Here is a 16,242-nt window from a genome sequence, read left to right as displayed (position 1 = left end):
CAAGGCCGCCGACACGTCCCTCCTGCCCTCGCGCAGCCCCGCCTGAGCCCAGGACGGGGACACCCAGAAAACCTGCCTACGGCCAGGTCATGGGGGGCTGACCTCCAGCCTGAGCCCGGGGCGAGGCAGGAACCTGCATCACTGCGGCAAGAGCCTCTACCCGCCCACGATGTACCACCATGTACCACCGTTATTATCCACCTAACGAGTATTTAGCAAGGGGCCATGCCGGCAGCTTGCAGCTCACTGGGGCGAGACTAAAGCGGCACGGTCCGGGCAATCCAGACCAAGCTTCCTACGCTCCGCCTTGGATGATAAAGCTTTCAGCCCCCGGTTCTCTCAGACTCCCCCCTAAACTCGTACGGCAATATTCAACCGTGAAAGCCGGCTTCCACCGGGCCCGAGCTCTCAGCCTGCCAAGCGAAGGGGCGTTACAGGCCTACGCTTCTGCTTGAAGGTGCGAGGTGTTTATACTGCGTTTGAGCTCTTAAGCCAAATGGCATCTGGCTCGTTTCAGCCCTGGTTCTCCCGAGCATTTACACTAGGACTCCACATTGCATCTCACAACTGAGAGTGGAAGAAGAGCTAGAACTAAGAAAGCTTTAAACTACCATTATCACCCCCTGAATCCTGGCCGATACAAAATTTTGAGAGGCCTCAGTCACCGAATCAGTCCTGGGCATGTCCAGATAAACCAAGTTTCCTCTGGCTGCAGAACATCCTGTACTAACAGGACTCAGTAACTACCCCTTTGCATTAGAACCAGGTTAAAGAATTAGCAGATAATTGGTTTTCCACCCTCCCACGGGTACCTTTTATGTCTAGTGACCTCAGAGTACATGGAGTGTCATGGTACAGCTATAATTGCCAAGTCAAACAATTTCTACTTTACCTGCTGGTCAAAAAGCGCCCAGAACATGGGGAGAGGAATGTAAAGGAAAAGCACCTTCAACACCATCTTAGTTTGAGCAATCAGTCGTTTCTGCAGCAAATGAAAATTAGGCAAGAGGAAATCAGCCAAAAAAACACCCATAACGAGACAGAGTTGCAGCCTGCTATTCGCAGCACAGCAACCAGTAAAGACACATCATGTAACATTTAAAAAGGTCAGGACATGGGTAAGAAAAGAAAGGGGACAGGCTAAGGTCTGCGCTGCCGTTGAGAACGGGGTAGGGTGGATAGGGGAGGCAAGGGATGTGGCCGGGGACTGTGGGACACAAGGCTATGAAAGGCAAGGTAAGGAGCTTGTACTGAGGCCGGGGGATGCAGTGTTTATCCACTTAAGCTGAAATTCCTAAGCATAATTCTGCAGTCCCGACACAAGTATTATGGCCCTGCACATAGACCATGACAGTCAACACCATGCCCGTTTTTCCCTTCCGCGGTCGTTAAGCCAGCATATTTTTGTTGAAGGCAGTTTACTGCGAGAAACAAAAAGTTGACAAGGATAATGCTTGCTATTTTACTAACTCAAAAACTAATAGGTGCTTGTATTGGTTCAGCAAGGAAAATAGTCTCTTCTTGATCTCCCTCAGGTTTCCCTGGGCAACCTATGACCACACAGGGCATCAACTCACACAGCTCTGCTTTCTCCCATGGGAGCTGGGGTGAAAACCTGCAATCCCAGGGGAGCACTGAGGTTTGGCCAGACCTCATTGGCTTCTAAATGATTGAGAGGCCCAAAACTATTTGCCCAGCACTTGAGGCAATGGATTTGAGCAGACAGAAAAGCAGCTGAGGGTCAGGGGACGTCACAACACAGGAGTGCTCATGCAGTACTTACGTCATACTTCTCACTTGCCCAGTCTAGCCAGTGGTCTCTCTTGGGGAACTCCTTGCTGCGATGCCGAAACCGGTTTTTGATGGCAAACTGCGCAGAAACAGAATTTTATTTTTAAAATAAATTTTATTTATAAAGTAAAACTCTGGCATATTTGTAATGCCAGAAGCTATTTTGTCATTGAAGATGACACTCCTGCTTTAGAGGGTGCTAAAGGTGACTTCTGTTAACTGCTCTAAGCATCTAAAGGAAGATTGTATTTAGGGCCTCACACTGCACATCCAGTGGAGAGTGCACCTGGGATTAGGTGATCCAAACAGCTCAGAGTAGCCTCCCTCAATGTGGGTTGCTGTTAAGAACTTGAAGACCTGCCTGCTTCAGCCTAACTTCGATACAACACTAAACAGAAGAATGCCATATGCATAGGTTTTCAGAGCTGAATGGCTGTAAGTACATTTCACCATGAGAAACTGCATCTTGTAGATATTCGTCATACCTTGACGCTGAATATACACAAATATAGTCCTGAAGAACTTTTAAGGCTTTCTGCATGGAATAACATGCGAGGCTGAACTGGGCCTTTGGGGCAGCACCCTAAGCAATGGCCAAAGCCACCTATAGAGATTTGTTTTTTTTTTTTTTTTTTTTTTTTTTTTTTTTTTACAGTGCTTACAAGACAAGGAATGATCTGGGCTACAACAAGCTGGCAGATCTGCATGGAGAATGAAGCCCGTAAATAACAAAAATCCCCTGATCCCGAAGTTGAGGCATTGCAAAGTTTGGGACATGCAGTGCTATTTATGCAGATTTAGCTCCCTTCCTTGCAGGCTTGCACCGACATGTAACCCCGAGACCTCTCTACCATGAAAAGGTATATTGATCCCAACTGTATTAAATAACATTCTTTTAATAAGCGATAAAGTTTTGCTGATAAGAAATGCTAGTAGCTCTGCTCTTGACTCAGATCAAGGCATGTTTGTCTCTTACTACAGGGCTGCATAAAGGTGCACAAATGAGGAAGGAATGATTCCCAGAAGTTGGGATAAAATTTTACATCACTGACATCTTTCTTTGTCCTTTGTGTATAAATTCACGTATTAACCAAGATATAGATAAATAAAAAGGCAGTCTAAATCTGGAGGTGTCAGTAAGAAGCCTTCTGTAAGAAAAAAGTAAAAAAAATCTTCAGTTGTCATCCTCATGGCAGATTTCTGATCAAGGCAAGTTTACTGAACAGTTTTAAAAATTGCTGCCAGGGTTTTCGGGAATATAAATATTACTTACACCAATGCATTTGGAAACTTGAATCATTACATTGCCTTGAGGTTTAACTTTCTTGTACATTCTGCTTCCAGTTATGAACACAACTACAATATACAAAGAGAAACCAAAAGCAACTCAGGATTAATTGAAAACAGCAACAAATAATCTGGTATGGAACATGTAACAGTCAAGGAGTTACGTCAGGGTGGGAATAAGCCTCCTAAGGAGCAATGAACATGCCTGCTGGCACATTATACCACAAAAGAAATCAAATAAATAGAAGCAATCTGTTGCTATTAAAGACAAAAGGACTAAGTCTGGGAACTCTTAGGGTAAGTCCGCAGTGGATTGTTAGCTTAATTGAGGTATGGCCAAAACAAGGACCACTCAGGACCTTGGCTCTGACCTTGCTGTACCAGATTAAGACCTCTTCACAGGCTCCTTTTCAGGAGTCCTAGGTGCTGCAGCTCACGTCATGCAGGGACACGCAAGGCTCTGCACGAATTGCGGGACTCACCGAAGGGTCCTCAGCTCCCATGCCCAGGCATGTTCTCCGGCCTCACCCTCCCACCCACGGGGCAAGACACGGGCAAACCCCCACAGCCGCCCTCCGCCCCAGGTTGGGCGCATGGGCAAGATGGGGTCACCGGTAGCGGTTGCCTCACCCTGGGTAGGCTCCCAGTCAGGACCATGAAGGACCAGGACCATGAGGGATACCGTGGTACACTGTGGACACAGCGTTAGGAAGAGCCCCCCTACCCCAAGTTTCTTGGTCTTTGTGCTGCAGCAGAAAGGTTTGGGGAGTGACCCTTAGCACAACTAGTAAAAATGCAGGTGTTTGAGAAACACCGATACACCAGTATGGAATTTCTCCAGCGCAGGGACAGTTACCTGGCACAGTTCACTCTATCCTGGACTACAGATAGTTTACGAATTGCGGGACTCACCGAAGGGTCCTCAGCTCCCATGCCCAGGCATGTTCTCCGGCCTCACCCTCCCACCCACGGGGCAAGACACGGGCAAACCCCCACAGCCGCCCTCCGCCCCAGGTTGGGCGCATGGGCAAGATGGGGTCACCGGTAGCGGTTGCCTCACCCTGGGTAGGCTCCCAGTCAGGACCATGAAGGACCAGGACCATGAGGGATACCGTGGTACACTGTGGACACAGCGTTAGGAAGAGCCCCCCTACCCCAAGTTTCTTGGTCTTTGTGCTGCAGCAGAAAGGTTTTGGGAGTGACCCTTAGCACTAGTAAAAATGCAGGTGTTTGAGAAACACTGATACACCAGTGGACACAGCGTTAGGAAGAGCCCCCCTACCCCAAGTTTCTTGGTCTTTGTGCTGCAGCAGAAAGGTTTGGGGAGTGACCCTTAGCACAACTAGTAAAAATGCAGGTGTTTGAGAAACACCGATACACCAGTATGGAATTTCTCCAGCGCAGGGACAGTTACCTGGCACAGTTCACTCTATCCTGGACTACAGATAGTTTCCAAAACCTCAGAGTTTCCATTTTCTCAGAGTTGTCACACTACCTTCAAAACATCTTATTTATACACACAAATATAGACAGTAAATTGCATAATGTACAGAACTTAATGGTATATTTGTGCCTCTCCCCAGCCCCATTATTTTCTCCTGCTAAATCAGTCTCTGCTCTAAAAGCGGGTCCTTCAGGTTAATCCCACCCATCCTCACACACAAGAAAAAAGTGTAAGTCAAAAATTGCAGAAACAATGAGATATTGGTAGAGGTTGATCCCTGAATATTTCTACCACTTTCTTATTATTCTGAGATCATTACCATCTAATCTTGTCTATAACAGAAGCAGCAAGATGGAAACATTTCCACTTACCCAAGGCGACAGCCATGAGAGCAGCAGGAACTCCAAAAGCTAGTGGGTAACATCGCTGTTTGCTGTGGATGCCACACTCTTGAGCTGAAGTAGAAAGTAACATTAGGTAAGAGTCCCAATCAGCACTGCCTTTATTTTACATAGGGTTTCTGTTCTTTGCACTCATTGTTTACTCAAGGGGGGGAGGGGGGAATCATCTCTGTGGACATTTTTGACAGAGTGGATGATCAGTATCCAACTTTCATTACTGAAAAGGGGAATTGCATGTCACAAAAATGGTTGAGGTTGGAAGGGACCTCTGGGGCTCATCTGCTCCAGCCCCCCTGCTCCAGCAGAGCCACCTGGAACTGGCTGCCCAGGACCATGTCCAGGTGGCTTTTGAGTATCTCCAAGGACGGAGACTCCACAGCCTCCCTGGGAGACTTACATTTAACTTTACACCAAGGAGTGAAGAACCCTACTAGAATGGTCAAATGCATGTTCTTCATGAGAAAGGAACTAGACTACAAATGTTTTGGGACAAGTTCATAAATAAAGATGTAACATAAGTGTAGCTTGCTGAAAAAATTCTCAACCACCACCCACCCCCACCCAGCAATAGTCAGTGATTTGATAGTAGTATCACTTTCCTCAGCTGAATTTGTCTGTTTTTTGAGATAGTTTTCACCCTGTATCAGCGTGGAAGTAAACTGCATATTGTGTCTTAACGTGTACACCAAAATGGAAGGAGAACAGATAGAATTTGCTTTAAGCAAATATCTGAAATGCTTCTATGCAGTCTGTTCCAGTCAAGAAATCCAGAAGGGCAGAATTTCAGCCCAGTGCTGCAGGGTTATTCTAGAACTCACATGGTGTTTTCTTTCTTTGAGAAAAACAGCCTTCCTCAAACCCCTGCCAAGCACATCCATACAGCACCAGCTGTGCAAGCTTGCCACAAATCCGTATGCATATGGATCAATGAGTTATTTGCTTTTTGTTTAGGATCACACTATTTGTTGCAAGGGGAAGAGAAAACAACTTTCTCCTTTAATGATACGAAAATATTATTTGCTTTGTCACACAGATAAGTGTGTTCCCACATGCATAGACACTTCTGTACTTTGCATGGGCACACTTTAGAACAGTCTCCACTTCTAGAGTAGAGGACCCTCTCCCCTTTCCAGCAAGGAGTACAACTCTTGCGTGATGGTTTTAAAGGCATTGGAGGAGGTGCCACATTTGTACCTCCATGGAATTAAAACATGCATTAGGCATACAGGTTGATGGCTTCAGAGCATCTCTTCAGATCTAGTACTTCTGATCCTAAAGGGAATTCAGATCTCAGACTGACTTGTTTCTGATAGTACCTTAGCTGTGAGAAGTTGGATGGCATACATGAAAACCTGAAGACTATTTGACACCTTGTCAAGTTATTTGGCAAAGAACAGACTATTCATTTAAACCTAAGTGGACTTCAATCCAACGCTCATCCTTTACTGATGTTTAACTATCTTATAAAAAAGTGTGTGGCCTTACCTCTGAGAATTGGGGTGATTATAGTAGATAAGAGACTTCCAGCATTAATGGACAAATAAAAGATAGAGAAGAATCTAGTTCTTTGTTTTTCCTGCAGTAAAAACAAAAAGTTATTTAGAAAGGCTTAGCCAGAACCACATTGATCAGCAGCCTAGATTGAACAGTTAGCAGCTCTGTTTGCACAGTTCAGGACAAATAGTTATCTAGCTCCTTCTGCTACTCAGGAAACACTACAGTAATGCACATGTCTAAATACGTATATTAAGGTATTATAATAGTCAAACATTACTAAGAGTAGCTGTATGATTGAAAATCTGGAAGACATTGTTACCTGATCATCTTCAAACTGGTCTCCACCAAACGCTGCCACACAAGGTTTGATCCCACCAGTACCAAGTGCAATGAGGATCAAGCCAATCATGGACAGAGCACTGAAACAAAGTAGAAAAGAGAAAAAGGAAAAATAATCATTCCACTTTCTTACTTAAACTGTACGTAAGAGACTGATTGCAAGACAGTTGAAATTCAAGTAGCACAAATTTAAGGCATAAGTTGTCCCACCCTTCATCAACCTGGAAAAATCCCATATACAAGGCAACTCACATGTGCACTGATACATTATCGGGAGAGCCGTCCTGGTTGTGATCTGTCAGGTCATTTATGGAGCTTACAGACATGATCACCTGCCCAATAGTATAGACAATGGACAGGGAGACAATGGTCCTGTTATAAAGGGAGGAGATAAGTTTTTATATATGTTAATACAATTACACACACACAGACTTTTGCCCATTTCAGAGATGCTTAATGGAGAAGCATAGTTAACAGATATGACAAGTTATGGACTCAACTTATCGCAAGCTACTGTAAAAATCTGTCCACATACCTCTGTTACAGTATTTCTATCCTGTTTATTTTTTTATTATTATTACTTTAGCTAGCGTTGTTTAATTAAGCAAACCAAGATGACAAATGGGTTCTGTAGATATCGCCAGGTCATGAGAGATATTTAAGTATCATCAGCGGTTACCTTTTTAATAAGCAACTTGAGTGCCATTATCATATTTCATATGGTGGATTTCAAGTGGACTACTCTGCAACACTGAAGTACGCAGTTTACGCTGATTTTAATGTTTAACTTTTCTCTATATTATTTTATATTTTAACTGCAAGGAGTAAAAAAAAAATTAAAAAATTTAAAATCTACTGTAAACATGGAAACTCCCCCAGAGGTACTGTTGAGTGCAACAACTCTATTACCTGTCTCTCAGTTGCAAGTGTACAAACATCTTTAAGCTCAGAATTGAATGAGACCAGCACTGAAGAGTACAGACAGCAGACTTTCAGCTTGACTTTCCCCCACCATGAGGTGCCTAGGAAGGTAATACTACAGAATCACCAGCCCCCCAAGCCTTTAGGGTCCATTCCTCTTTCCTGTATGGAAGAATAAAGTTCCAACAAAGTTCAAATGGAGTAAAACAAGTGAAGGGTGAGGCTTGGGGACCTAGGACAACCTGAATCTATCCGAGGATGGCAAAGGATCCTTACAGCAATCTTGGAGCACCCTGATACAAGAGTGGCAGAGGAAGCATTGCTCACACCATTGACCAAATTCTTCTCCCTTTAAAACAATATTTTTCTGACTTTTAAAATGCACTTCCCTGTAGCAGGGTAAACACCTATACAAAGTGGGGCAACAGTCAATCTGCTATTTAGTAGATAAAATAGAGCTTCTGTTTTTTTAAATAGCACTTCCATAGAGTTACTTGAGTTGCTTAACAACATGGGAGAAAGTTTCCAATTGAAGTTAAACCTGAGCTGACCAAGAGAGAAACTTCTGGTTTTTATTTGTGAGGCTCATAAGCATGCTGTGAAGACAACATTTAAATAATTTGCACTGTACAGATAGTACCCAATTTAAAAAAAAGTGATTTCTGTACTGTTTTCCCCAAGAACTTCACATCTAATAATATGCGAGGAGATCCCAGCATGCTCCATGGCAGACATCACACAGAATACATGGACTGTGTAGGGTTTGAGTCTCTCCTATGAGAAGTGCTTAGGTAACCTCCTCTTCCTCTTGTCATCTTAGATTTTTTTTTTTTTAATGAATGATGTTTCAGTCTTCCTCATGGCACCCTGCTGTATTTTAGGGCATCTATACATTAAACCTAGCACATTAATTTTTTCCAAAAGCATGTTTTTTCTTGTCGAGCTTAAAGTTTCACTTTTAAGCCCCAAGACATCCTACTGGGCTCCTGTTAAGGGTCTGGTGGCCAGGGGGCTTGCAGCTGTGATGCATAAATACCAGAGAAGGGATACAAGGTCTCAAAGCTTCATCTTGATAGAACAAGTAAAAGCCAAAATCAGATTTTTTTTAAAAACCCAAACATCTAACCAAGTGACTACACATATTCAGGCTGCAGCCTGAATATATCAAGCTACTCGCCATGAGCTTACCCTGATCGGGATGGCTCCAGGGCACACTTGGCAATGGTTGCAGCCCTGGGCTGCCAACACAATGGAAGAAGATGGTGCAGCCTTCAGCTGACCAACTGCACGGCCAGCTTAATCTCTAACCTCTGGGAGATCTTTGACAAGCGTTGATCATTGATCTTGATCTAGCATTCCTGACTCATATCCCTCCATAAAAATCTTTATTCTGCTTTTTTCTGGCAAAGATTAGAAGATCAGAATCATCACCTCAGTAAAGGAGAGCAAGATCAGGCTGTTGGAAATAATTCGGTTACATTTCAAAGCACTTCATTCAGCAGTACTTCTCTGAGCAACTAGCACACGTAAAACACCAGAATTCATCATTTAAAGAAAGAGTTGCAACTCAGTAAAACCTCCCACTGAGCTGTCAAGTCAATACTGAAATCACAGAATATTTTAGAATCTATTCTAAGTCTCAGTTAACAGCAGATAACACAGTATTTCACTATTTCATCAGCCATCTGCAATAGGTAAAGATTCAATCCAATGTAATTACAATCTTCAGTATCTATTTATTTTCACAGCTTGATGAATAGCTTTCCTTAGTTTAGCTTACATTTTGTCCAGATGAGAGAAAAACATGCATCATGCCTAGAAAGCAGACTACTACCCTTAACTGATTAGCAGCACTGTAACCTACATTATCTTGTAGAGCAGTTCCAGGTCTGAGCTAAATCAATTAAAACCTCAAGCTTGCGGGGGAAGCCACAAACAGTCCTGGAGTAGTCAACACCAGCTCTGAAGCTATTCTGGACTGCTGCTTTAGAAGATGGTTTGAGTACCACTGAGCTCAGCTGAGCTTTCATGATTTTTGGTTTTCTGAAGAAGGACTCACTTAAATTTTCCCAGCCAAGAGTCTGCAATGAGTGCTCCAAGGATTGGTGTCAAGTAGCATAGAGCAACGAATGTGTGGTAGATGGCTGTAGACAAGTTGTCATCCCACTGCAGGAAATATTTGAAGTACAAAACAAGCACCGCTGTAGGAAGAACAAAACAACAGGTTAAAAACCAAAGTCAGGGCTGTGTAAGTAATGGTCATCATGAGGAGGCAACAGGACACAGGACATACCTCGCATGCCATAGTAGGAGAACCGTTCGCAGAACTCATTGATGACAATGAAGAAGATGCTCAAGGGGTAGCCAAAGCAGCTTGGCTGGAGGCAAAAGACAGACAGCATGAGCCCAGACAGAGCTGTGCAACACCAACTAACAGCTCACTGCAACCTACAGCTCTAGCAAGCTCAACGCAGACCCAGCAGGTTAGGAGGTTGCATGAGGTTCTGTGGAACGACACTGGTTTACTTGAGCCAAGAGTCAATTCTCACTTTCCTCTCTTGGTCCCCAGAGTTCTACAGACTTCTCAGCTGCTCTTTGCAAGAGATCCTCAGCAAGGCTATATTTGACCTTCAAGTGTTGCACTATGCACATTCGGAGTCTTTGGCATCTAACACAGACTGATCTTGACTACTATCCAAAAAATATGCAAAAAACCAACATTTTGAAAAAAAACCACAAAACCAACCCAAAACCCACCACACCAAACCCCCACAGTACACCAAAGCTAGAAGCCTGGGGCTATAGTTAAATACGTCCAGTTGGGACAGATCAACATTTAAACATTTCATTCAAACAAATCTCTCAGGAAAGCTACCTCTCCTTACAAATACTTGGCTGGATGAAGAATCCTTTATTTCTTCAGGCTTGCTGATAGAACTGACTTTACTCCTAACCTAAAATGGCGTGACATTAACTGCCAGATTTACTGAGCCTTCACTTGCTGTAACAGGCATCTCTACAGTCATCATCACACAGCTTGTGACATGGTTCTTGCCAGTGCAAGAAAGGGCGGAAAAAAAAAGCACATATCAGGTACAAACTTCCAGTTCTACCGATCATGCCAGATTTAACTTCTGATAGCCTACTTTTCTCAGTAGCTAAATACATGATATAATTTCTGTTAAAATTACTAGGAATGAAAGTTGAACATAATCATCCCTTTTTCTTTTTTGTGGGTTTAATTCTGCAAGTTTCAGGTTTCTATTAAGCCTCAAAATATTCCAAAGGTAAAACAGTTATGAAACTTAAGCATGGACAAGAAAAAAAAAGGCACTGTTTGCCTTCATGTTGTGAGGGTTAGGAATCAAAGCAATCCATATCCATTTGTGAAACAAGAAAGTTAACTCTATAGATCCAAAGCAAAGAAGCTTTACATGGGAAAATTCTGCCTCGCATGAGTAAATCAGAGAGCCCACGTCTCTGGCAAAGACTATGGATAGAGCCTTAATGAAAAACACAGCACTTTGAGACTTGCTACAATAAACCTGTTGTGAATACTGCCAGAGAAATGAAAATAAGAGTGGTGAGAGTATTGCTGACTTAGTCAGACTCCGGCATGAGGACGTCAAAGCAGCTTGAAGAGCACTGATCTTTTATCACCTGAACCAAGTATACAGTGTGCATGTTACCGTGGTTCGATAGGCAGCTTCACCAAAAGCACCTGGCTTCAGCTGAGGTGACTGCCAGGTGGGACTCATGTAGCCTTAGGGCAACAGAAATTAGAGGCCTAAATAGAAACTTGTCACTCTTGATTTATCACATCTTCCATGGGCAGAAAGGGGCATCTCCAAAGACAGATCATCCACATGTATCCCAAAATTAGATAAAATTCACTTGAAGATGTCTACTTCCCTCAGCTGAAGATAGCAGGAGCTCTAGAAGACTAGCCCCACTGTGGATGCAGCTTTCAGTGGACTGGAGGGTGGGTTTTTGCTGGCTGCCCCTGACCAGTGGAGATTTGCACATCATAGCCAGGGAACAGGGGCACGCAGGAGAAAGCTCCAGGGTCTTTCACAAGGTAACAGACCCTCTATTTTTCCAAGATGATACAAGCAAGAAGAAAATGTGCAGTTATACCTTGACAATATATGACCCAGACTGTTCTTGTTTTGCACTATATTGTCCTCTTAAACCTCTGGTGCATGATACATGTGCCTACACACACATTTACTGAAGTATTTTCTATTGTAATCCCTATTGGCCAGAAAGCACTGGATCCACCACCGAAAAGGTAACTTGAAGGTTATGTTTTACAGTGCTCTCTGCCCTGGGGGTGCCAGGCCCAGGTCTGACACCACCCCGCTGCACAGCTTTGACTTTGGCTGCTGAGGAAGCCACTAAGCTGCGAGAATCCTGCAGGGAAAGTCTGCAGAGTAAAACCTTGTGAGATAAGAAAAGCAGAGGCAGAGATAGGGTTGCTGAGACAGATGTCATTAACAGTTCAAAGATTCAAGAGGAAGAACACAAAGACCAAAAGGTAAAAGGGTCCTAAGGGAGAGTCAGCAAACAAGTCAAAGGATGGGCTCCAGGGACCCTTCTCCTCCCAACCAATGTCTGCTCAGTCAGCAAAGGCTCTTCAGAGTTTATCAGGGAGGCAAGCACACTAATGCTTAGCTGGGATTTAATGAGCTGCCAGGCTGTTTTGTGTGTGTTGGCCAATAACCCATTATTTTATACTATTAAGGTATGTTTAATGGGATGATTTTTTCTTTTTGTGTGCACTGCTAAAGTTACCCAAACAACATAACCCAAAGAGAGTCAGTATAGCAACTTTTTATTAGAGAAAACAATACTTACCGACTTGCCCTTACTCTTAGTTTTTGCAGCTGTGGAGGGGGAAAAAACACAACCACAAGTTAATGGAAACTTTAAAACCACTGGAAGACATAGGAAAAGTTCAGCTCAAAACAAATCATGGAACAGACACAGTATTGTTCAGGATGAGTAAATTTTCAGTTTGTTAAAGGGGCACTTTTTGTGGTGCCAGGAGGTTATTAGGAAAAACTTGACTCAATTGCCTTTCATTTTTCAGACTATGCATAAACTCACATACACTCACAAGGGAAAAAAATAAATCAAGAAGTACTGAGAGACAACGCATCACATCCTACTATGACTGCTCACCATACATTATTCAAGGTTACGGTAGACCACGCTATCACCCACAGAAGATGGCTCCTCTTTTAATTCACTCTCATGGATGGGACCCTAAAGAGTAAGGGCTAGACAGAAGATGCCCTGCCAGGGTGGATTCTGAGTCCCGAAAAGACACAAACATCCCATAGTTCAGACTTAAGGAGGGCTGAATACATGGCCCAACAGAGCAATCCACGTTAGCAGGGATTCCCCTAACCTGGAGATTGATTTAGGAAGCCCTGGAAGCACAAGAGGGGTCCCATTGAGGTCAGCGGGAGCAGACAGAGGCTTCCAGCCCTGAAGTCACTTCCAGCTGCTCACGGCAGGTTGGCTGCCCCCGGGCAGCCCTCCAAGCAGCGTCCTGCAGCGCTTGCTTGGCTCGGGCTCGAAGGCCGAGCTTGCGGAGTTTCAGATAAAGGCCCTGTGCCCACATAGTGGATGCGTCAGCATTTCCTATAAAAGCACATGAGCGAGTTCAGTATCATTCAGATAAGACCAAGTACAAGATGTGAACTTTGAAATCCCTGCTTGCGGATGAAGTGTGCCCATAACAGATCTCTATAAGAAAAATACATTTGCCAAGATCATTATTTAGTCCATAGTTCACAGCAGATGGAAACAGCTGACAGCAACACTATAGTGTTTGACACAATACTGAATAAAGTTGCTTTCAAAAGTTATTAAAACAAGTTAATCTGATTCTTTCCTTCACTGCCATGAGCAGCTACCTTCACAATAGAGGAAGTAGTATTACACAGGTAAGTCAAGAATATATTTTCCTAGAAAACAAAGTTAACATCCAGAAAGTGCTAACACACCAACTTCAGGGCACGTGTAGATACCCAAGTCATTAGAGTTATTGGTAAAGTCCCTTACACAACTCATGTTTGCAGATATACTGAAGGATACCAAGGCATTAGCGATAGCGACTATTCCTTGATTATTTCCACTTGTTGGCCTTTCCAGCACACGTGCATCATACTGACGGTTTTTCACAACACATACAGGGAACATCACTGAGAAGCTCACTCTTGTCTGTTAGCTAGTCCTTGGGGAAAACATATCAAAGAACTTGCAGTTGGTTGGTTTTTTTTCTCCTTTCCAGAGGGTAAAAGTATCACCTCCGCAAGAAACCCTACTGAGAGGGCACTGCAGAGGCATTTTTTCCAGCAAACATTGGCTGACTTCAGTGTTGAAAGAGACTCACTTATTTCTCAACCGTTTTGACTTTACCCCTCTATCCTCCTTTTACAGCAACAGGCAGGAAACTCCTGATGGCATTAAAGCCAACATTTCAACACAGGCACCTAAACTGTCTGACAAACTCCACTGTCGGGCAGCTTCAGGGTTAGACCTACAAAAGCACAGAGCACCCTGCATTTTGCATCAATTTCAGCATAAATCTGGGTTTTGCTGGTGGCACATTGGAGCATTCCCTCCTTTGGGCAATCCTCGGTATCTCTCATTCTCTCCCCGCAAAGAACGACCTGCAGAACTGTTCATTTTTACCACAAAATACTAAAGAGCTTCACATTTTTAGAAATAAACCTCTAAGAAATGAAGCACTTCATACACTCTTAAGATATTAAAATATTTTTAAACAGCGTGAAGACAGAAGGCACTCGGTTCTTGACTTGAGCACTGAATCTAAATAGTTACTTATCAGTGGGTGTCTCATCTCCTTCCACATTTGCAGGCAAGGTGGGGGCCAGCCCACCGGCACGGCTCCCTGCAGTGGCAGGGATGCTGTGGGATGCTGCAGCTCTTGCAGGCCACGGTCCATGTCACGAGTTTGGGAACGCATTGCCTTGCGCCAGGCAGTCGTCACAGCAACTTCACCTCGTTGAAGTACTTCATGTCTGTGGCCTGGCTAAACCAGTACACAACCATGCTGTCCCTTTGGATGCTCCCGGCTCCAGAGCGAGCCCGCTCTCATGCCACCTGACTTCACAGAATCACAGAAACCCTAGGTTGGAAAGGACCTTCAAGATCATCAAGTCCAACCATTAATCCAGCGCCACCATGTCCCCTAAACCATGTCCTGAAGCGCCACATCCACACGTTTTTTGAACACTTCCAGAGATGGCGACTCCATCACCTCCCTGGGCAGCCTGTGCCAATGCTTGACCACCCTCTCGGTGAAGAAATTTTTCCTAATACCCAATCTAAACCTCCCCTGGCGCAACTTGAGGCCATTTCCTCTTGTCCTATCACTAGTTACTTGGGAGACTTGTGGCACAGCCAAGCCTGTTGCCTCTGCTGCTTGGAGCAGCCTTGCAGCACCTACACAAGGATGATGCTGCCATCAGGACAAGTGACTCCAGGAGTCCCTCCTTCACACCTCGCTATCCCAGAAAGACACTGACACGGAAACCATCAAAGCAAAGCTAGAAAGCAGCAAGCCTGATGTTAGATGAGCAGACCCAGCTGCTCTCTTCCCAGAGCCATCAGAATTTTCCCAGCTGGCTGCCCAAGCCAGCGAGACCCTGGTACCCCTCCGGGCAGCAGCACTGCTGAGCTCTGCCTGGCTCATCACTATGGTTGCCTGTCCCCAGCACACAGATTTGTCTGCTGAAGATGCAGTGATACTTTCTCAGTTTTCGGGCACCTCAGGTTCCTCCCTTAGACAAGACAAGGTTTCCCCAGCTGAGGAACCGCTTGCTAGGAGAGGCACACCAACCTGCTCAGACACTACGGGACCAAGGGTCTGGCAAAGGGCCATGGAGAGCTAGACCACAGAAAAACCTTATTTGTGCCTTTACTACTCAATGTTCCAGTTTAGATAGGAACAAATCTTCAGGATTAACTAGCTAAATGAGCTGTGCCCTCATCTGAGTCTTCCAATTGTGCTTCTACATATTTAAAGAACACTGATTAGGTCAAGCCTTTACTCTCTTGTGAAAAAGCATTATTTAAGAGCTATGAGAAACACCACATTTAACTTCTGCTAGGATCTAAAACTCCAAGCACCTTAAAAGTTTAAGGCAAACCTTACCAGCTAGGGGTTCAGCTCAAAGAGCTGACAGAGGCCAAGGCAACATGGCTTGGCTTTCACCAGGCTTCCGATGCGGGTTCGTACCAGCCCGGCTGCAGCACTGCCAGAGGGAGAGCTGCCCCAGAGGACGAGGGCTGGGGAAGAAGCGGTGGCCGGGAGACAGCCCAGAAGGTGCCCTCAGACCTGCACCGAGCAGCAGAGCCAGCCCCGGGGTCCCGGCACCCCTCGGCCACGCTGCTCACAGCCCACCCAGCACGGACACCCCCGCTGGTGGCATCCTTCCAGCGGCCCACCCCCCGCCGCCCCATAGCACCTACCCATGTTGCGAGCGCTCCGGGAGGGAGGCAGGGAAGGAGGGAGGGAAGGAGAGA

General features: G+C 44.7%; 1 protein-coding gene across 1 annotated transcript; it reads right to left on the bottom strand.

Moving 5' to 3' along the window:
- Positions 1-892: 892 nt before the first annotated feature.
- LOC104615926 (solute carrier family 15 member 1-like) lies at positions 893-16,192 on the bottom strand (the record flags this gene model as incomplete). The annotated part of the gene is made up of 12 exons (XM_010287194.1): positions 16,189-16,192; positions 13,198-13,329; positions 12,529-12,566; positions 9,974-10,058; positions 9,740-9,881; positions 7,012-7,131; positions 6,740-6,839; positions 6,409-6,499; positions 4,894-4,977; positions 3,065-3,147; positions 1,784-1,870; positions 893-982 (listed from the first exon to the last, which is right to left on the bottom strand). Coding segments are annotated over exons 1-12 (1,056 nt in total), but the record flags the coding sequence as incomplete, so codon positions are not given.
- Positions 16,193-16,242: the final 50 nt, after the last annotated feature.

This window comes from Phaethon lepturus, unplaced genomic scaffold (genome assembly GCF_000687285.1).
Source record: "Phaethon lepturus isolate BGI_N335 unplaced genomic scaffold, ASM68728v1 scaffold5465, whole genome shotgun sequence".
In the NCBI taxonomy this organism is placed as follows: Eukaryota; Metazoa; Chordata; class Aves; order Phaethontiformes; family Phaethontidae; genus Phaethon; species Phaethon lepturus.
This window is presented reverse-complemented; position numbering and strand designations above follow the sequence as displayed.